General features: G+C 37.9%; 1 protein-coding gene across 2 annotated transcripts; it reads left to right on the top strand.

Annotated features, from left to right (window-relative positions):
- Positions 1-5,896: 5,896 nt before the first annotated feature.
- On the top strand, positions 5,897-23,108 carry LOC128224774 (mucin-5AC-like). 2 transcript variants are annotated; one of them, XM_052934817.1, is made up of 5 exons: positions 5,897-5,931; positions 6,162-6,535; positions 15,765-15,903; positions 21,375-21,545; positions 21,871-23,108. In XM_052934817.1, exons 2-5 carry the CDS (start codon positions 6,403-6,405, stop codon positions 22,889-22,891), a joined length of 1,464 nt encoding a protein of 487 aa, XP_052790777.1. In that variant the 5' UTR covers positions 5,897-5,931; positions 6,162-6,402; the 3' UTR covers positions 22,892-23,108. The 2 variants fall into 2 exon arrangements, with proteins under 2 accessions (XP_052790777.1, XP_052790778.1); XM_052934818.1 differs by having other exon boundaries at positions 5,913-5,925.
- The last annotated feature ends 320 nt before the right edge of the window (positions 23,109-23,428 follow it).

The following is a 23,428-nucleotide window of genomic DNA, read 5'->3' as shown; positions in this document are numbered from 1 at the left end:
TCGAATTTATTTACACTAAGTCGTAATTCTGGATAATGGTGGCACTTTAAGTAGTCTCTGTTGAACGGTTTGGCCAGCTAATGACCAACTACATTCCTGGGGTGTAAGTTAATTTATACTCACGCTCGGGCAAGGCCCATTCGGCGAATTCTCGGATAAGATTGTTAGTTATTTTAGGTTTTTGAACATATTACACAGACGGAATGCAACCCTTTTACGTTCACTAGTGTAGGGAGCACTGTCACACCGGACCCCCATTTAACGTCCCTCCCGGAAGATGATTAGTATTTTCTTACTTGTTCGGCGGGCAATCGAATCTGCGACCCCTTGATTGACAGTCAAGTGTATTACCACTAGACAACGGATCCGCCACACTAAATCTCTTTGAGAAATGCCTGTAGTTATATGGCACCCAGACGATTGTTGTTTTTTTGTCAGGCGAGCCTACTTCAATGGAACTACCCAGTGCATATCCACTCACTCACGTCGATTGGTTTCTGTTTGAAACTCAAAACTGTTTTTTTTTTATATAATTTTCAAAATCATGTTGTAAAATCAATTGGAGAACCTCGGCCATTTTCCATCGAAAATAACCTTGGAAAAATATGGACGGTTTTTAATGTCAGATTTTTTTACATTTAACTACGCTGCAAGGAGATCGCGTAGTAATTTCAATTAAGCAGTAAAGCTTAAGGACTATACTCCAAGGCATCTTAATTATCTATGCAATAATATACCTCACTGGGAATCAATTCGAAATAAGAAGTAGATATTACACAGTAAAACTAAACAAATAGGGTAATTAATACTATTATTATTAATATTTCGAACTACTTGTACTAATCCACCGACATACATCCAAAGTTGCTTTCGATGGAAAATGGCCTAGATGTTCATTTTTATTGTAAAACATGAATAATTACAATTGTTGGTGAAATTAATAATTGCGGTGTATGTGATGAATAGTACATTTCTTGTATGTGACAGTGAAAGTAACTATTTTCCCGTCTGTGTCGACCATTGTAAATAGCATAGAGATTCTTTTGAAAAGAATAGGGCTGTAAAGCCTGTACTAAGTTGTGATTATAGTTTTCAATTCGTATAGCTTTAGATGTATTGCATTCGCCAGACGCGGTTTCTACCCGAATCTATGGACTATTATATTGAGATTTCTTTTAAATAGAAACAAACAGTGTGATAGTAGTTTCATCTGCGTTATATTTGAAATATTTGCTTAATAGCAAACAAACTTACCTTACGACTGTATAGTGGCACCAAAACCCCACCAAAACTCAGAGATGTAAACATTAATTATGTCACATACTTTTCATATTATGTTTACCTTACGATGGAATAATTTTGTTGGCTCGTATATATAACAGTTTTCACCACCATGGCTTTCTAAAAGGATTGTTACAATTAGATACAGTTTGTAGTTCTGGGCCGGTATTCACGAAGCATCTGAAATCATATCCGAGTTAAGTCACTTTCCTAATTTAAAGCTGCACTCTCAGTTTGAACGTTTTGAGAACTTTTTTATTTTTTGTCTTGGAACGAGCAGTTTTTTGCATTAAACATTGAATTTGGAATGGAAATATGAAAATCTGCGATCTGATATTTTGTCAACAGTCTTTCATCACTGCTTTGCAGATATTTACGCAAAAAACTGTTATTTCAAAGACAAAAAAAGTTTGAAAAACGATATATCTGTGAGAATGCAGCTTTAAGTATATAAACATGTAACAATGTGGCCGAATTCGTAACAAACATACATAATAGTAGACACAAATAGGTATTACCCTTTATACTTGTTCACAAGGTTATGATGTTACTACTGGAAAGAACATGTTTTAATGATCTAACAGATGATGTAGGTATGAAGAGACAATTCAGGAAGGCGAACAATTAAAAGGTAATGTTTAATAGGACATAGACCGCAACACGAAAGACAATCGAATATAAACAAGATGGGCTAAAGACAACACTTGCACCACCTTTGATAACTTGTTTGTAACAACAGTTTGGAGGATCGACTGTCTTGATGTGGTCAGTGAAAGACACAGACAAAACTCACAAGAGGATGCATCAATTTCTGATACGTTTGAAATTGTTGATTTGGTTAAAGCATACTGCATACTACACTCTTCCAGTGCAAAAATCCGCAAAGTCTCAAGGTTCGGATACTTTCTTCTTGTGCAAACATCAGCAAAGTCTCAAGGCCCGGCTACATTATCCCTGTGTAAAACGCAGCAAAGTCTTTAGACCCGATTGCACTCTCCCTGTGCAAAACACAGCAATGTTTCAAGGCCCGGCTTCACTCCCTGTGCAAAATGCAGCAAAGTCTCAAGGTCCGGCTACTCTCTTCTTCTTCAAAATGCAGCAAAGTCTCAAGGCCGGGCTTCTCTCTTCTTGTGGAAAAGACACAAAGTGTCAAGGCCGGGCTACTCTCTTCTTGTGCAAAAATCAGCAAAGTTTCAAGGCCCGGCTACACTCTCCCTGTGCAAAAGACACAAAGTCTCAAAAGGCCCGGCTACACTCTCTGTGTGCAAAGGACACAAAGTCTCAAGGCCCGACTACACTCTTTCTGTGCAAAAGACACAAAGTCTCAAGGCCCGGCTACACTTTTCCTGTACAAAAGACACAAAGTCTCAAGGCCCGGCTACACTCTCCCTGTGCAAAAGACACAAAGTATCAAGGCCCGGCTACACTCTTCCTGTGCAAAACGCAAGCAAGGTCTCATGACCCGGCTATACGCTCACTGTGCAAAAATGGCCAAGTCTCAACTTCTCCCTTTGCAAAAGACACAAAGTATCATGGCCCGGCTACACTTTTCCTGTGTAAGAAGCAGCAAAGTCTCAACGCCCGGCTACAATCTCCCTATGCAAAAGACACAAAGTATCATGGCACGGCTACACTCTTCCAGTGCAAAAAGCAGCAGTCTCAAGGCCCGGCTACTCTCCCTATGCAAAAGACACAAAGTATCATGGCACGGCTACACTCTTCCAGTGCAAAAAGCAGCAAAGTCTCAAGGCCCGGCTACTCTCATCCTGTGCAAAAGACACAACGTCCCAAGGCCCGGCTACTCTCTTCTCGTGCAAAATTCAGCAAATTATCAATGCAAAGTATACTTTCTGCCTGCAATAGACAGCAAAGTCTCAATGCCAAGCTACACATTCTGCCTGCAATAGACAGCAAAGTCTCAATGCCAAGCTACACTTTCTGCCTGCAATAGACAGCAAAGTCTCAATGCCAAGCTACACTATCTGCCTGCAATAGACAGCAAAGTCTCAATGCCAAGCTACACTATCTGCCTGCAATAGACAGCAAAGTCTCAATGCCAAGCTACACTATCTGCTTGCAATAGACAGCAAAGTCTCAATGCCAAGCTATACTTTCTGCCTGCAATAGACAGCAAAGTCTCAATGCCAAGCTACACTTTCTGCCTGCAATAGACAGCAAAGTCCCTATGCCAAGCTACACTATCTGCCTGTAATAGACAGCAAAGTCTCAATGCCAAGCTACACTTTCTGCCTGCAATAGACAGCAAAGTCTCAATGCCAAGCTATACTTTCTGCCTGCAATAGACAGCAAAGTCTCAATGCCAAGCTACACTTTCTGCCTGCAATAGACAGCAAAGTCTCAATGCCAAGCTACACTTTCTGCCTGCAATAGACAGCAAAGTCTCAATGCCAAGCTACACTATCTGCCTGCAATAGACAGCAAAGTCTCAATGCCAAGATACACTATCTGCCTGCAATAGACAGCAAAGTCTCAATGCCAAGCTACACTATCTCGATGCAAAAGACAGCAAAGTCTCAATGCCAAGCTACACTATCTCGATGCAAAAGACAGCAACGTCTCAATGCCAAGCTACACTATCTGCCTGCAATAGACAGCAAAGTCTCAATGCCAAGCTACACTATCTGCCTGCAATAGACAGCAAAGTCTCAATGCCAAGCTACACTATCTCGATGCAAAAGACAGCAAAGTCTCAATGCCAAGCAACATTCTCTCGGTGTAAAAGACAGCAACGTCTCATTGCCCAGTTAGACTCTCTCGGTGTAAAAGACAGCAACGTCCCAAGGCGCGGCTACACTCTCTCGGTGTTAAAGTCAGAAAACACTCAATGCCAAGATACACTTTCCCTGTGCAAAAGGCATTAAAATCTCAAGGCAAAGCTACTCTTTTCCTGTGCAAACTGCAAGAAAAGTCTCAAGGCACAGCTTGACACTACCTGTGAAAATGACATCAGCGTCTCAAGGCCAATCTACTCTACCCCTGTACAAATGCCAGAAAGTCTCAAGAAACAGTTAGGCTCTTCCTGTGCACAGTGTGTGTATACCACGTGATAATTTACGTCATATATGCTACGTCGGAAGGCAACATTTTGCTTAAAATGAAGACTTAAAAAAGATAACTTTTGTTTTACTACACCATTTTAAATGAAAGAAAGGGCAGTCTATGCCGCTTAAAGCCCCGCCTTCGTTTTATTTTCGTTTTATTATTTGATACGGTGATTAGTCTCATCAAACACTTCGACAAACCTGTTTTCAAAATAATGTTTTGACAATGCTCCGTCAGACGGCCGTATTTTGAAAAGGTTTGTCGAAGTGTTTAAGAAACTAAACTTTCGATCAAACTCTGGTAAAAGACAGAAGGCGGGGCTCCGTATGAGGCATAGACTGCGTTATGTTTCAATCAAAATGGTGAAGAAATAGTGAAGTTATATTTTATTAAAGTCTTCGTTTGAAGCAAAATGTAGCACTTATGAAGCAATTCATCACTTGGTATACACACCCATGTGTGCAAATGACATCAAAATCTCAAGGCCCAACGGCCGTTTCAATAAACGATTTTATTCGTAATTTCAATAATCTTAAATCTGTTTAAACGCCATAAATGGCAACATACTTTTTTCTCAACTTTCTCTTCATTGTAATAACCTAAGTTCAATTCAGTCCACATATGTAGCAAAATAACGAAACTATGACTTACGATATTTTCAATTTAAGGCTTAAATCGGCCAAGATCTTGATTGGAACTGGTCTGAGTATCTCTTAAGCCCTACGATTCTCGTAAATTGATTGTAAGTGTTTTATCCGCTTCCTAAAACACATCGGAATTACCGAAAAGGAATTAAAGGTATTAGAGGTAACTCCCTTATATTAAGATTTTTGAAGCAAAAATTGCATCTTAAAGTATTCAAAGGGATCCTTAATTTTTCCTTTTGTTAGCAGATATTCGGTAAATGATTAAAATGTCTGAAGAGTAATACTTAGTTGTAAGCTATATATTGATGTTACTGATTTGAAGAACACCTTTGTTTTTCAACATGCTTATTAGAACAGAATAAATCCGTTTTGACAACATCCTAATAGTCTTAATTTACGATACAGGTCTACCGGGACACAGCAATAGTCTGAACTGATGATATGAAATATCATAGGCTAACAATTAACATGATGCTGGTTGTCAATCGACCATTCAACTAAATATTTCGTCACTAAATAACGGTACATGGTTGTAAACGGTAGTCCAATAGATTCCTTTGACAACCTCTGACAAACTCACCCTCCGACAAGTGACCAGTTGGAGCGAGGCTCTCACTCGCGTCATGTTAATTACGTGCTGTTGTGGTGTTAAGACATCATACATCATACTAATTATCTTCCTCTTTAACGCAGAACTTCAAATAAGGCCAGGTATGAGAATGACAACGTTGACATAGTAACCAGTAAACCATGTCATGACACGTTCAAAATTCTGCTTGACAGGCGAAATATATGGTTTTGATTTATGTGGGTCTATGGACCTGACTATTTCTTGCCAGAGCCATCGGATGAAAATGCAACCTGTTCACTCGTTTCATTTGAGTCGTGTTTCATTAGCGCATACACGCGTACCATTGTATGGCTAGAACAACTTGTGAAAGTGCATTTTAATTGAAATTAAATTTAACTGCTAGGCATTGAATCTGGAGACATTTTAAAATTATATCGGATTTTATTTGAAAATAATTCAAACTGCTAGATATTTAAAAAATATAGGATTTTTTTTTAAAATTAATTTTAACTGCTAGATATTAAAAAAAATGATTTCGGATTTGAATTGAAATTAATTTTAACTGCTACACATAGCAGTTTTATTTTATTTTTATCTAGGAGACGTTTTAAAATTATATCGGAGTGTGCTATAAAAAGATTAAATACTTCATACAGAGAGATAGATGTGAATCAGTGAATATGATTGGAGATGGATATTTCGAAGGACATCATTGCTATAAACCATCTTGGAATGTATTTATCTACAAGCTGACTAAGCTGTGATCCTTTCGTGTGAACAATATAACTTGGAACGTTGATAAATTCATTAGAGTTTCGCCATTTTTTTATTTATATCATCATGTGTACAAAAGCAAATCCCAAACGCCGAACATGTTGGATACGAACATTTTGGACTCTTGTGGCACTATCCACCATCTTTGCCAAGTGCGAGGGGTTCTGTTTCGAGGGGAAACTAGTTCCAGAAATGACGGGTAAGTTCCCTGAAAAAAAAAGTAAACATATTGAAGATCAATTAATAGTATATGGTTAGTAGTATGCAAACGCGATAATACAGCGAAAAAACACAATAATTTTGTTATGTCCAAAGTCATTAAGTGGGTTATACTAAAAGACGAACAATTAAGGCTGGAGGAAAACAATGTATGATCATGTTAAACTCAAAACAAAAACAAAGCGTATGATTTGTGTACCGATAATATTTTCTTTTATTAATAGCTACATGGTCATACATTCCCAATTTAAAAAGTGCTAAATTATCGCTAGTGTTTTAATATGTTCGTAAATTATACGCTTTTTTGCTTTGGCTTTTAAAGTCAAATAAACTAAAAAAGATAATGCATTAAAATAAACAAAATGGCACTTGAGATGAAACCTTACAGACAGTTTACGCAAGTTATCTCGAATCAAGGCTTAGGCACGTTAGAGCCTTACATACACTTAGCGAAAATTATTTTGAATCAAGGCTAAGGCAAGAAAATGCCTCAAAGGCACTAAACTATAGTGATCTCGAATTAAGGCTAAGACAAGCAAAGGCCTTACATGCACTTAACGAAAGTTATCGAGAATCAATGCTAAGGCAAGAAAATGCCTTACAGGTACTAAACTGAATTGATCTCGAATCAAGGCTAAGGCAAGTTAGAGCCTTACAAACACTTGACAAGAGTGATCAAGAATCAAGGCCAAGACATTCTTAGGCCTTACCGACACTGAACGAAAGTTATCTCGAAACTAGGTTGAGGCGGACTAAGGCCTTACCGACACTGAACGAAAGTTATCTCGAAACTAGGTTGAGGCGGACTTAGGCCTTATAGACACTTTACGAAAGTTATCTCGAAACTAGGTTAAGGCGGACTAAGGCCTTACCGACACTTTACGAAAGTTATCTCGAAACTAGATTAAGGCGGACTAAGCCCTAACAGACACTTTACGAAAGTTATCTCGAAACTAGGTTAAGGCGGACTAAGCCCTAACAGACACTTTACGAAAGTTATCTCGAAACTAGGTTAAGGCGGACTAAGGCCTTACCGACACTTTACGAAAGTTATCTCGAAACTAGGTTAAGGCGGACTAAGGCCTTACCCACACTTTACGAAAGTTATCTCGAAACTAGGTTAAGGCGGACTAAGGCTTTACACACACTTTACGAACGTTATCTCGAAACTAGGTTAAGGCGGACTAAGGCCTTACCCACACTTTACGAAAGTTATCTCGAAACTAGGTTAAGGCGGACTAAGGCCTTACCGACACTTTACGAAAGTTATATCGAAACTAGGTTAAGGCGGACTAAAACCTTACAGATACTTTACGAAAGTTATCTCGAATCAAGGCTAAGGAAATCTAAGGCCTAACAGAAACTTCATGAAAGTGATCGAGAATCAAGGCTAAGGCAAGCTAAAACCTAACAGACATCTTATGGGAGACACACAACGTACAAAACAAAAAAGCTAGACAACACATACATCATAAAAAGATTTGGAGCCGATAACCTTACACGTAAGCCATGTATTGATTGATCGGAAAATGTAAATCATACAGACAGACAGGGCCAAGGTCATTTGCCAACATAAATACCGTCAAAAGTCTCATCGGACCGAACAAAAACTTAAAATATATAATAAAGGTCAATTTAGACAAAACAACAAGACAATAAGGTATTTAAGCATTTACATTATACCAACTCCTAAATTAAAGCGTTAAAAGTAACGACTAGATACAGCCTTCGCCTGCAACTGATTTTCTAATATATTATTTATTCAATATTAAAAAAGTGTGTATACATATAAATCTTTATCAATAGTATTGGACTCGAACGCAACACGTATTGATAAAGATTTTAAGATGCATTTGTGGTCTGTCTGTGTTATGCACCAGTCAATTGTAACCACGCCCCCCCCCCCCCCCCCAGGTCCGGGGGTATACCGGGGATAGCCGGGGAAAAGGGCCGTGTTTTTTTCTTTCCAGGTGGCCCCGCAGGGCCGGGTGACCGCGGTGGTTTTGTCTTAGCGCCAAATTTAGCGGAGATTGGGCCTTATATAGAGTATCTGGGGTGCGGGGGCATTTGGCCGGGGTTTTACCATTAGTTCGTCCCCGCAGGTCGGGGATTTTACCCGGGGTTGGCTGAACCGAAAGTCAAAGTCCCCGCTATTCACAGTACCTAGGGGGGCCCATGGTTACAATTGACCGGTGCATTAGTTGCGCGTTGTGCTACTTTTGTTCAGTGTGCTGGGCCTGAGCGACAGAGTCTTTGTTAATTTCGATATAACGGCCTTTAACTCACATGAAATAATATTCTGAACCAGGTCAACTGGTTCCCATTTAAGTTATTACACTGTAATTTCCATTGTGGTATTGCATAATTTTTGACATAACGATCTTAAACTTTCTTTCATCAATATTCTTTACGAGGTCAATTGGTCCCATTAAAGTTATAATTTACATTTACTGATAATAAAACTAATTATGCTTAACTCACTATTTTCAAATGGTATGTTACTTTATTACTTTTAAAAAGACCAGACCTAACATGGTTGACATTTATTACCAAAAAGACTTCATATTTTCCAAACTTAGATAATGAGTTATTCATAATATTTGCTAATTAAGCATATTCCTTTGGCAAACATGCTTTAAAGATTGCATAAATATATTTATAATATATTTATTTTATTTTTTAATTAGGAAGCATGTCACGAAATGTCTGCCAAATGTTGCTCTTTCGCAAAGCAACATGGCCACGCCAAACTGATGTTATGTTCAGCGTAATCTTGTTGGTAGATCTTCGGTAACAGATTAATAAACAAATGTTTATAAGTATACCGTGAACCATGATAATAATAAGCATTTGTGATTGATGAAACTACAATAATATAGTTTTGCCTTTAGGCTGGGTAGCTTTACCGAGTCCATGATATATTTTTATGTATATTTATAAATGTGTGTGCGTGCGTGTGTGCGTGCGCGTGCCTGTGGCATTTCTTGGTTATCTTTCCTTTGATTTTGCCGTGTCATTTTTGTTTGTTTCATGCTTAGTAGGAAGGTTTGGTAACAAAAAACAACGTTTAAAAAGCTATAGCCTTATTTGATTGGGCAGTTAAATTTATTTGCTATTTAAGAATTTTATACATTTCAAAAGCCGGAGAAGTGGCTTTTCTCCGGGTTCTCCGGTTTCCCCCACAACACAAGACCACACGCTCGCGTAAAATCGTGCCAACGAGAGTGATTAATATAATGTTGTAATAACTTGTTTCACAATCGTTGTAAAATAAATATGTTTAAGCTAAAACTAAATGTATCTATGAAGATTTTAGACAATAACTGTTTATTAAAACCAAAATAAAATACAACTAACAAAAGTCATTTTTATAAGAATGTAACTCATCTGCACTATCTTAACTGCAGGGCATGTCTTATTCAAAAATTCAAATTTGCTTTGTTGGAACTCTTTTGAATATGTCCGACTCTTATAAGAGTTCCCCTGTCAACATTTGAACGCCCAGAGCAGATTTGGTAATGAATCTCACTTTGTCATTTTAGATTAGATATAAATTCATAAATTATGACAGCATTCAAAATCGTACATAACAACATTCAGAAAAGAATTGCCTTTTGGTGTTGTTAATTTAAAACGGAAAACGATAATGACACATTTTGTATATTTCACAGACAGGCGAACGCGGCAGCAAAAAGCTAAACCGTGCTCTAGTGATACGTTTGCCTATACAGGTGAAAGTAAATTGAGAGAAAAATATCCGCAATTATGAACATGACAATTAGACACCACAGCTTGCATACTATCATAATTGTTCCATTTTTTTGTTTAATGTTTTTTTGACAGGCTAGGCACATAATTGAATTATATCTGTACATACGAAAAGACCCATATGAATGAGCGATCTTTTTTTGCAAGAAAATAGTTTGGTTTTTAAGTATATAGCTGTTATTTGAATCATAGACTGTTCGTGTATACGTTATCAATTTAAGACTTATTGTTAGCGAAAGGGACGATTGTCCAGACGTTGTTAAAGTTAACACCGTTGTTAACTTGATATTTGTTAACCGTCAAATCTTTAAAAAAATATTTTAACATCGTTGTTAACTTTAACAACTTAACTTTAACTTTGGTTTTCCGGTTAGCGCAGTGGTTAGCGCGGTCGCTTCTCACCAAGGCAAACCGGGTTTGATTCCCGGCCTGGGCGCTGTGACATGCGGTTTGTGGTCACCAAGCGGTCAAGTGGGTTTTCTCCGGGTACTCCGGTTTCCCCCGCAACATAAGACCACAATCTCACGTAACATCGTGCCAACGAAAGTGATTAATATAAGTTGCAATAGCTTTGTTTCACAATCGTTGTAAAATTAATAAAAGTTTAAACTTACTTTAACAATAAACAACAGGCCGATAATGTGTTGTCAAATGATAGTATATGAGGTGAAATGACGCCCTAGATTGACGTCAAAGTAAATATCAAAACGTCCATTTCAACATAGAATTTTACAGAATTGCAGGAATTTTAACAGAACTTAACTCAAATGCCTTTATCCATTGATAATGCAAGGAGTTATAACTCAAGTACGAAGAGTTATGAAACTTTTTCACCTTTATTTTCGGTCGTGTATACGTCAAATTACGTAAATAAACATCCATTGTTTTGTTTTGTTTTATTAGCGAACTTTTAATGTTTTTATTTTATGAGTTTTCGAGGGACCATTTCATCTACACAAATGAAGACATGACAAAAGTAGCTTTAGGTGATCGCGTAGATATTTCGTAAATATATTTTTTCAATCTTAACAGAGTAGCAGTGACAGGCCCTATTAAAACACAATCAACCAAGTAAAAAGTGGTGACGTATGTTTCTTTTTCGTTAATTTGCCTTCTGGTAAAACAACTAATATACCAATAAAATTATGTAAACTGCACTGTAGTTTTTTTCGGCAAATTATATAGCTCATATTCAGTTTCCAATGCCAAAATATGTGCTTTTCTTTTCCAAAATTTTAATAAATATAACAAATAAGAATTTTGGAAAAAAAAATATCAATTAGGAAATTCTGTTTGAAAAAAACCCTGTTGTTCATTGTTGCTTTAGTTTAAAAATAGTCCACACATGAATGGTTAAAAGAGTATTTGAGTGTATTCAACCTGAATAACTATTTTCCAAATAAGCCAACTAATTTTGTGAAAAACGAAGCGAAATTTACCTATTCGAAAAGTAATGGATTTTTTTTCTCAAAATATAGAAAACCTTCTGAGTTCTTATTTAAACTGACACTCTTATTCAAAATACATTTAAACGTATAACAAAAATAAAATTTGACTGATAAACCTATAACTACTAACTAAATAATGCATTTATGTAAAATATAAATTACCGATAACAAGAGTGTGAATGTGTATTTAATAGCAGAAAACGAAAAAATATTAAATGATTGGTGAATGCTAAAATATTTACTGTGGTCTACTATCGTGTCATAAGCTAGAAATACGGCGTTTAATGCTCCTTTCTCCCAAATTAAACTCGGTATCCTTCATAAGAACCATCGTTTTCGAAGTTTATTCATTCTTTCAGGAATTTTGAAACAATATCATAAATTATGGTAAATCTTAATTGGGAGTAATAGTGCATCTTTAATGGAACTGGGAGCAAACTACCAACCAACAAGAGACATACTAGACAACAAACAATTTACATCATAGCCTACATTTTCACCATTACTTATATTATATAAGAGTAAAACCTACAGCCAATGAGATCACCAATCGGCCTCCAATAAGAAACCCGCTTAATCGTAAAGAATTGCAGTTTAACAACATAACATATATGACGTCATAATTTGGTTCTCCGACAGTTGATCTAAGTCAGTTAGAACATAACGTGTTTAAGTTAATTATTTAGAAAGGCATGTTGGCTTGGCTCGCTCCGCACTTCTTTATCATTTATATTTCAAATAAATTGTTCTACATTTTACTTTAATATTTAGTGCGTGTTAATAAATCATGTTGTTAGTTGAAGCGCATGCAGTTGCTCTTAGGATTACAGCATCTCTTCTGATATTTAGTTTATAGTTGCAGGCATGGACCTAAAAACTGCCAAAGCTTTCAAGTACAAATTAATATATCATGACTTATCATTTAACAGAACATTGTTTTCATTTGTGGTAGTCCAACCGTGTTTGTTGTGGTTACTTTCTGCGTCAAATGAAAACAAACAAAAGTTGACATGGCGTTCATATGTTTTGTTTAAGTTGTCATTGACCCTAAAATGTACTTGATTGTTCGGTGGTACCTGTCCTATAGTGTTAAACGTCTGTCACTATTATTTATTCTTCGTCCGTAATAGGTCCGGGATGCAGAATGACGAACAGGATATAAGTAAGCGAGTACCCATTCTGTTTCAAGACAGTTGTGATTACATTCATCTTACATTTAACATTTTCATCCTGTTCTTGACTACTAGATTAAATACAATGTGAGGCAAAATGTAGAAATGATATTTCAATTTATTTATTTATTAACGGTAAAAGGTAGCCACCGTCATTTAAACATATCACACAATATACCTATGCGACGTCACTGTATTAGTGAAATATGCGACGATAGTAAACGTAAGTAATCTCACAAAAAATACCAATGCGGCGTTACTGTATGTATGAAATTTCACAGAAGATACCTATGCGACGATATTGTTTCATTTTTTTCTGCAATATCCGTTCAACCTGAAGGACTTATTATGTTATCAGATGCACAATACAAGAAGTGTACCACTAACTTCTTAAAGTGTTGTGCACCAGTCAATTGTAACCACGCCCCCCAGGTCCGGGGGTATACCGGGGATAGCCGGGGAAATGGGCCGTGTTTTTACTAGGGATGCAAACGAATATTCGATCAAACGTTTGGTATTCGAATGTCAAAATCGGTATTCGAATATTCGATGTTTTTTTTGTTGAATAATAATAAATATTTTGCCTACAACTATGTTGTTGTATTTAAGATTCGTTTGTCTTGTTTAAACAACGATTGGCCCATTTTGCCAGAGGTGTGAATGTGATGACAATACACTAAACACGCGTCATGTGTCATTTAGGGACATATCGTCGGGTACTATAAAAAGTCCCCGTGTTTTTACAATAACTAGCTTAATGTAAAAACACGGGGAGTGACAGAAAACGACAAGTGACAGAAAAAAAATCCAATTATTTTAGGTAAATTGCTTCTACCAATTAAGAAAATCTAAAATAGACTAGTTCCCAAGTTGGTTTAGTTTTTCCGTAGTTTATATATTATAGGTCAATCCCAGAACGAGGCTGCTCGTCCTACGGAGACTCTCCATTGGCACATAACGCCATTTGACCAAAAATCCATCTAGGTTCACGTTGTTTACAAATATGAAGGCAGAGGAATATTAATAAAAAGTTTTTGTTAATTTTTCTCTGTTGATAAAGTATGACTTTTTGTCTTTCTGAAATGAAGAATTTCAGAGGCTCATTTGGTGTTATTCAGGGTCCGCCACGCGTAGTTATTACGACAAGGAAAAGCTAAAATGCCCCGGCTATTACTTTAGAGAATATTATAAAAGTTTACTACAACTTTTAAAAGATGTATTTTGGTAATCGAATATTCGTTCGAAAGAATTACCGAATATTCGAATATCAATTTTGCCATTCGTTTGCATCCCTAGTTTTTACCTTTCAGGTGACCCCAATGTGCCGGGCGAATGTGGTGGTTTTGTCTTCGCACAAAATATCGCGGGGAATGGCCAAACCTAAGGTCCCTTGGGTGCGGGGGCATTTGGTGGGGATTCTACCATCAGTTCATCCCGTGCCCGCAGGGCGGGGATTTTAGCCGGTGTTGGTTTGACCGAAAGTCAACGTCCCCGCTATTCCCCGGACCTGGGGCCGTGGTTACAACTGACTGGTGCATTACAGCTTAATCTGCTTCAAAAAATGTGAAAAATGAAACATGATTTCTTGTCTGCATCAACTAGATATACTCTTGCTTCTCTAGTCAGAACTATTTATAGTTCACTTAAGCACTAGTTGAACTCTCCTTAGGACGTGTCTGTTCAAATAAGACATCATGTAATACACCGAGTAACATTAATCATGTAATGTTTCATGGTGGTAAAACAAACACAAACAATATTGTCCAATCAAGAAGGCGTATGTTTACATTTCTCATTCATACATAATTTTGTTTTCCGCGTAAAAATGTAGCTGAAGGCTATAAAATTCAAGTTTGAATAAACCGCATATAAACTCATGCGAATTTTCATTATAAAATATTTCCATTATAGAAAACGATTTGCTTTAAAATGTTTCGGCATTTGCGCGCTACCTCCTGTAGTCTTATCTTTGTACGAACAAATATATACACCCAAAACACAGCAAAGATACCGAGGTTAAAACTGTTACATGTCCAAATGTGCTGAAACTGTTGAATGGGATCACTGATAATTTCAACCAGAACTCCTCGGCCTTTTTCCATCGAAAACAACCTCAGATATAGGCCGGTACATAAATAGAAGTAGTTCGTTAAATGCATTATAAAATATTAATTAAGTGTCGTCTTTAAACCTGCACTTTGTATAACTCAGTTCAAATTGATTCCAAGTGAAGTGTTGTTTTTTGTGTAAATAATTGATAATCCTAAAAATCAAGTCCTTATTGCTAAAATGACATTTCTACGCGAATTACTTGCACAGTAGTAAATGTAAACAACTCTGAAATTGTATGTTTTTCACACACCGTTATTGTAAACCGTCAATATACATCCGAGGTTGAAAATGACTGAAAATTGAAAATGGCCGAAGAGTTTCGATTGTGATAATTTATGCAGCCTCGTACTGAAGACTAATTAGGGTGAGGAATCACGTGACTTAAAGGGGTTCTCACATAGGTCACCACGGGTCACGACCAATGTAAACAATAAGTATGGCATTTGGAGTTAGGACTTATGATCGTTCTCGTATCACAGGGCCAGGGTGCGTTGACACAACCCTTTGACCACGCAACTCCCCCCTCCCTCATTTTTTTTTTAAAATCCCTAGCTTATAAATAATGATGGAGGAATTATCTCGTAAAGCATCAATTTTCCAAATATTTAACATCAGTCAAATTGCTCATCATTCAATTCGACGTTTTAATGTTTTTGAAATGAGAATGCGTTGTTTATAGTTATGTTAAAAACCTTCTTACCATTTGCAGTGTCAAAACGTGTCCGGTTTTTCTGCGAGGTGAAGACATTGGAGGGGTCAGTGGTGAGGTTGCTTCCCGGCTCTCACATCTATATGGCGGACCAGTGCATGGACTGTGTGTGTGACTCCTCGGGCCTCCACTGTTGCGGGTAGGTGTGGTTAGTTAACGTTGAAGAATTACGATCGGAGGATCAGTAGAGAAGTAGCTAATGGGGTGTGTTAGTTATTTATACTCGAACTCGGACAATGCCCATTCGGCGAGGGTAAGATTATTAGTAAATTAGGGTTTTTGGCGCATAGTGCAGAAACAGAATGTAACCCTGGTTAGAGCTACCCTGTTTTTTTAATGTGCACCAGTATATAGCACTGTCTCACTCGCCCCCGGAAGACGATAAGTATTTTAGTGGTTCGGTGGGGAATCGAACTAGCGACCCCTGAATTGACAGTCAAGTGTGTTACCACTAGACAAGGCATCCACCACTGCAAAGTTGCTTACCGTCTACTACGTCTATATGACGGCCCATTGTATAAACTGTGGGTCTCCAATGATGTGGCAAGGTAATTTGTGAATGTTGTATGTGTACTTTTATTCCATGTGCTGCATTTGTGTTTTTACACAATGACTAATCGCGGCACAATAGTGGTCACTTAGTTACAAGCGTCTCGAATGTGTGGCACGGTGACCCCTCGGGTCCTGACTGCTGTGGGTAGGTGGCAACCCCTTGTATTAGAGATGCAGTTGATGATTTCGTTGTACACCGTATATTTTTACCTTTCAAAAACTGCAATACATCAAAACAGACCATATTAAAATGTGAAATTCCTGTGGCGTCGTAGACATTTTTATTGTAGCATTTAACCTCATAAAACAATGTTTTCATAGTTAAGTGGATACAGTAGCTTGGAAAAGAGCATTAAATGTTCCTTATCGACCTTTTGTTGTGTGGCATTGGTCCAATTAAACAAAACTCTTCTTAACCACATTGAATGAAAAGTAATTGCAATTTTCAAAAATACGAGCTCTGTAGACAGTAATTCCTGTTAAAAGACAGAAGGTAAGGTCCCAAACGACACCGAATTAGAAAATACAAATGTACATACAAGTGGAATTAGAGGGGCGCACACCCCACCACCGCCTTCCTCTTAAATCGTCCGAATTTACTTTTTATGTCAGTATAAGCGATAGAAAGGTAATAACAAACGCTCTAAATGCACCATTTCGGACTACAAAATTAAAGTTATCTTGGTGAAGTTACCCCAATGCCAAAATTTTATGCCATATTCATTTCAGTTCTGAGAGAGTGGCGCATTGTAACGCCGCATAACAGCATCGCCGCATAAACGAAATCGACCACGTTTATGCGTTGATTTTCAACGCATAAACAGAACTTTCTTATGTGGCAAAAAGGCACACTTTTGCCGCATAAAAAAAACAATTAAAACACATACTAGTACAATAGTGGTTGCTAAAGTTTCATCAAGATCGGACTTAGTTTTTTGTGTCCCCTTAACCAAGCTTTTAACTAAGACTTTTTGAGACGTAAACTCTGACAAAGATTTAGTAAGTTCGGTTTAAATCACCGCATAAACGATAAAACATAGTTATGCGGCGGAGCTGTTATGCGGCGTTACAGCGCATGCCAAAAAGTAATTTAACGTTTCTACGACCGGATACAGACATCACCAATCAAGCCGTATAAATCATACTTAACAAATATAAATTATATGAAATTTATGAATGGATACATAGCATAGTCAGCTGGGAGATACATTAATTCAAACAGTGAATGGATACGCAGAACATATGTGGCAGAGTTATGTTTGAAAAGGGAAAACGCAGGTTAATTATACGTTGGGAATCAATGATAATTGAGCTCGTTTAAATTTCAGCCTGTTTATATTTCATAAAAAGCATTTTGACGTTGTATTCACTAGGAATTAATTGACTAAGTATCTTTTTTGGTTCAAGGTCTTTCTGATGTCATTGACCTGGAAACGTGCCATGACACAGAAATATGAATACAACTCCTTTATTCTCATTGGTCTACAGATATTTGCATCTTCTGAACATGCTAGTTTGTATTTAGACGTTCTACAGGAAATAGCCTCGTTCGGCATATTCTATTTTCTGTAGCACATTAAAACATGTACTATTCAGGGGCCTAGCCAGGATTTGCCGTAAGAGAGGGGGTAACATAGGGACGTAACCTTTCGACAGGCACCCCTACCTCAGAACTGATTATCATTTGGTTTAAACAGTCGGCATGAGTGTTGGGGGGTAGGCCCCAAAGACAATTTTTACAAGTTCTGGTCCGAGAGTATGCGTTTTGGGCGCGAAAAATTACTTTTTTTCTACTCTTCATGTATTGAAATCAAAATTAAACTTGGACGATTTTGGTGTTGGGGAGACACCGTGCCCCCCCCCCCCCCCCCACACACACACGTCCTTCCATGTGTCTCCTAGCGCTATAATATTACAAAGAATTCATGACAGCGTATTTCAAGAAAGAAAAAAACCCGGAAGCATGCCGTTTTACTAGTACTTAAGTAATGGGATTATTTCTTGAGTTTTTATAAACCCTCAATTCTTTGGACATCGCGTAAGATTAATTATATTTCCGCATCCTTTCTTACCAAATTTCCAGTAAAATTACAATATTTAAATACTTCATGTGCAGTTTATCGTCGAGGCAAATATGGTAATGAGTTAGTATGCAAAGTTTAATATTTGGACTCATGACAAGGTTACGACGACTTGCCACAAAGCTGAAGGCTTCTGTATTTTTATCCTGCCCCTGTGTTCGCCATACATCCTACAAGCTGTCTCCGTAAATCATAGTCTGTGCTTATTGGACGACCTGTAAGTGGCTGCATGCACCGAAAAAATGCGACCTCTTTGACTTTGCTACTAATTTTAAAAAAGCTGCGAAAATCTTGATTATTTTAAAAACCTTTACCAGTATATCCATTGTTTAAATAAAGAATTAAACTAGAAAATCATCCAAGTCGTCTTTCAGGTTCATTTAAACATCGAGGGTTGAAAGTGAAAATGTTTGTTTAATACCACTTAGAACCTTTTCGCATTCAATACGCGACATGAACAGTACATGTATCTTTTGAGAGCAAAGTTGATTTTAGAAATAAAGTTTTTATTCGAATGTGACTAGAAAAGCATTTTTCTTTATCGGTGAAGGATCTGAAGTGTTCATGTGCAAATATGTACTCTTATTCCCAAATTAGATATTTACCACAATTAATACAAAATTTGTTTTAATATACCAAAAAAGATGAATAAATATCAAAAACAATATTCCTTATGGAGTATAAAGGGTTTAATTTGAAGGAAAGGTGCAGAAAACACAGTATTTCTACCTTATGAGATGATAGTAGACTACAGTAAATCTTTTAGCACTCACCAATCATTTAATAATTTTCTATTTTCATCATAATGCATTAAATGCATTATTTAGTAAGAAGTAAAAAGTTTTTCACTCAAAATGTGTTGTTTTACATGTGTTTGTATTGATTTTGAATAAGAGTGTCTCTTTAAAAAATGGCTCGTGCATATGTGAATGCTACACGTGGGTATCATTCCAACAATGACGTTAACGTATAAACACTTGCGTCCATAGTCAAGTTCGCCTCGGTATGACTGTGGCTGGTGTCTTGTGAAGTCTTCTTTCATTTATGGTGATCTGTGTCTTAAAGCGGTGTCTTTTTAAATTAGGTTATTTATCAAACATGTCAACATAAAATGCATTGTGCTCTTAGCTATAATGTACATATTATGTCATTAAGTGATATTAAATGTCTATTGCGTAATGTTAACGGTGGTACAGCGTTCACTGTCATTAAACATAAGCATAGAAACAAATAAATCCCACAAACTATGCGAATGTACCCGCTATCATCAATAATTATCGTACGACATTAAGATATGCGTTTTTATTGTAGAAACCTTCATTTGGTAAGGATACATTGACAGTATAACTATCAAATATGTAAGATATGAAAGGCCAAATTGAATTCATCGTGTGTGTGCTATATTTATAACTAAAATTTAGTTATGATTTAGTGGCTGTTGTCTTGTGGCGTTGTGTGTCTCTTGTTGAGAGTGTGTTTGGCGCTGGTCATTGTGTCACTTGTTGAGAGTGTGTTTGGCGCTGGTCATTGTGTCTCTTGTTGAGAGTGTGTTTGGCGCTGATCATTGTGTCTCTTGTTGAGAGTGTGTTTGGCGCTGATCATTGTGTCTCTTGTTGAGAGTGTGTTTGGCGCTGGTCATTGTGTCTCTTGTTGAGAGTGTGTTTGGCGCTGGTCATTGTGTCTCTTGTTGAGAGTGTGTTTGGCGCTGGTCATTGTGTCTCTTGTTGAAAGTGTGTTTGGCGCTGGTCATTGTGTCTCTTGTTGAGAGTGTGTTTGGCGCTGGTCATTGTGTCTCTTGTTGAGAGTGTGTTTGGCGCTGGTCATTGTGTCTCTTGTTGAGAGTGTGTTTGGCGCTGGTCATTGTGTCACTTGTTGAGAGTGTGTTTGGCGCTGGTCATTGTGTCACTTGTTGAGAGTGTGTTTGGCGCTGGTCATTGTGTCACTTGTTGAGAGTGTGTTTGGCGCTGGTCATTGTGTCACTTGTTGAGAGTGTGTTTGGCGCTGATCATTGTGTCTCTTGCTGAGAGTGTGTTTGGCGCTGATCATTTTGTCTCTTGTTGAGAGTGTGTTTGGCGCTGGTCATTGTGTCTCTTGTTGAGAGTGTGTTTGGCGCTGGTCATTGTGTCTCTTGTTGAGAGTGTGTTTGGCGCTGGTCATTGTGTCTCTTGTTGAGAGTGTGTTTGGCGCTGGTCATTGTGTCTCTTGTTGAGAGTGTGTTTGGCGCTGGTCATTGTGTCTCTTGTTGAGAGTGTGTTTGGCGCTGGTCATTGTGTCTCTTGTTGAGAGTGTGTTTGGCGCTGGTCATTGTGTCTCTTGTTGAGAGTGTGTTTGGCGCTGGTCATTGTGTCTCTTGTTGAGAGTGTGTTTGGCGCTGGTCATTGTGTCTCTTGTTGAGAGTGTGTTTGGCGCTGGTCATTGTGTCTCTTGTTGAGAGTGTGTTTGGCGCTGATAATGGTGCCTTTCATGTTAGGTTACTGGGATTCTCCATATTGTTTCTATAGTTTTGCTGAAATAAGATATTTGTGTGTCTTCTTTTTCCCCCGCTTCTTCGTCTTCTTCTTTTTCTTTTTCTTCTTCTTCTTCTTCTTCTTCTTCTTCTTCTTCTTCTTCTTCTTCTTCTTCTTCTTCTTCGTCTTCGTCTTTGTACTTCTTCTTCTTCTTTTCTTCTTCTCCTCCTCCTCCTTTTTCTTCTTCTTCTTTTTCTTCTTCTTCTTCTTCTACCCCTCCTCCTCCTTCTTCTAATTCTTCTTCTTCTGTCCAGGCCCTTGGGTAGCGCAATCATAACCCTTGCCGTGAAGCCATAAACAACGGCTGTGTCCATCCCGCCGTTTGAACAGGGTTTTCATCATTCTCGTCCACCAGAGTGATGATGCTATGCGTACCAGATTTAGCATTGTCGAACCTCTGAAAAATGAAAATGGATTCTCATATGTCACCGTTATTGTTCAAGTATCAGTGTGCGGGTCTTTATTTCCAGGTTCGGGCGCAACTCCGGTCTTGCAAGCTATCCTAGCCATTGTGAAGCCATTCACGACGGATGCCACACCATGATAGTGAACAGGAATGACCACACGAAAGATTGCGCCAACCAAACTGTAGACTTTGCAAAGCTGGAAAAAGACCTGCCCCATCCCGACAATGTTTATGGGTAAATATACGGATTCGCATTGACAGTAAATTAACACAAATGTACAGAAATGTAACGTACATGTGTAAACTTGCATGAAGATAACACTTCTTTAAAGATGTCTAAATTAAAATTTATGACTATTGATTAAATCAGTATTTTGCTCAATCAATAAAAGCTCAGAGTTTAACAATTAGACCTTAAAGAGATCAACTTTACACAGATATACCTGTGTGGAACTATTCAGGGATTATGATCATATATTTATTGTAAAAAATGCATACAAGAATAGCACAAGACAACTCAGAGACGTTTTTTTTACTTTATTTTACCGTATTTATTTCAGCATTAAAGGTGGTAGACGCAGGGCTCCGTCAAAGATTCCGGCCGTTCTGATGGCTCAAGACTCGGGTGCATCGCCGCCCGTGTCCCCAACACTTAACACAATCCTCAAAAAACATCTTCGTTCAATTCTTCCAAAGACCTTTTTCAAAATTAAGGAAGCTGCCGACAATGTGTCGACACAAGGCAGATCGCAGGCACAAAACAAGACCACCACCGATATACCGACTACTTCTCCTACTACTACTACTACAAAATCATCAACAACAATACTGTCAACAACAACAACCACAACACCACCACCAACAACAACATCTACAACAAAAGCACCAACTACAGCGCAAACAACAACAGCATCTACTACAACAGAACCATCCACTACAACATCACCACCAACAACAACATCTACTACAACAGCACCAACCACAACAATAACAACAACATCTACTACAATAACACCAACCACAACACCCCCACCACCACCAACAACAACAACTACTTCTACTTCTACTACAACTATACCGCCTTATATAGGGAAACATCCACCGCCTGTCCAAGAATTAAGTCCTACAAAAATCATCAGTGACAGAAGAAATACACGTGGACACATGCCGGCAATTTTGAACAGGCTGCCCATTTCGCGCCCTACAGTTCACAGGCAGATACAACAACAACACCTTCAACCGCCGACTCCTCCACAACATCTTACGCACGCAGATCAAGCAGCCTATGACAATATTATGGAGCACATTTTGTCGAGGATGAGGGAAGACACGTCATCACCTGTAGTCATGACAACACCCTCATCCATTCACGTGCCAAGGTCGTTTTCTATGCAAAACTTTTTACCACAAACTAAGAGACCGTCTGACTCAATTATGATGGTTAGGAAGATGTTTGCTGATATCCATTCGGACAGTAGTAATTCAGGGTCAAGCTTCTATACTCCTACCACACAACCACCCATGTTCTTTAATGATCCTTTATGGGGTAGCGATAATTTTCTCCCTATGCTGTTCTGGTAGTGTTAAAGATGTTATTTATTTTTTTATTGTACGTGTACATGTATTTAATATGTCTTGTTGCCATGTTCATACAGGTATTCTTGCAAAGAGTCTGTTACCATTCCATTTTCATTTTGTACATTCTTATCAAACTTCATTCAATTGTTGACATAATTGTTCTTATTGTGATGACACAACAAACTTAAGCATAAAAGAGAAGCATATATTATGCAATAAAACGGACAAATCTGGTCTTATTTTGTTCTGTAAATCGTGCCAACTTTTCTAACTACACCCTTGTGCTCTGTTTGAATAATGTATCTACGTCGTTTACCTTACGCTGCTTAAGGGTGCTCAAGCACAACCGGTAAGTTACGGGCAGACTCTTCGTGATAAATGTTTTGTTTTGCTTATTTGAGTTTATCAAGGTCTGCCCGCGCCCATTGGCTGCATTATGCATTATGCATAAGTTATGCATTATTACCCCGCCGTGACGCCATCACGACTTAAATTGTGTTTAAATGCCATAAGTGACATGAGATAGAAGTGACAGCAATT

The sequence above is a fragment of the Mya arenaria genome, chromosome 17 (assembly GCF_026914265.1).
Source record: "Mya arenaria isolate MELC-2E11 chromosome 17, ASM2691426v1".
In the NCBI taxonomy this organism is placed as follows: domain Eukaryota; kingdom Metazoa; phylum Mollusca; class Bivalvia; order Myida; family Myidae; genus Mya; species Mya arenaria.
This window is presented reverse-complemented; position numbering and strand designations above follow the sequence as displayed.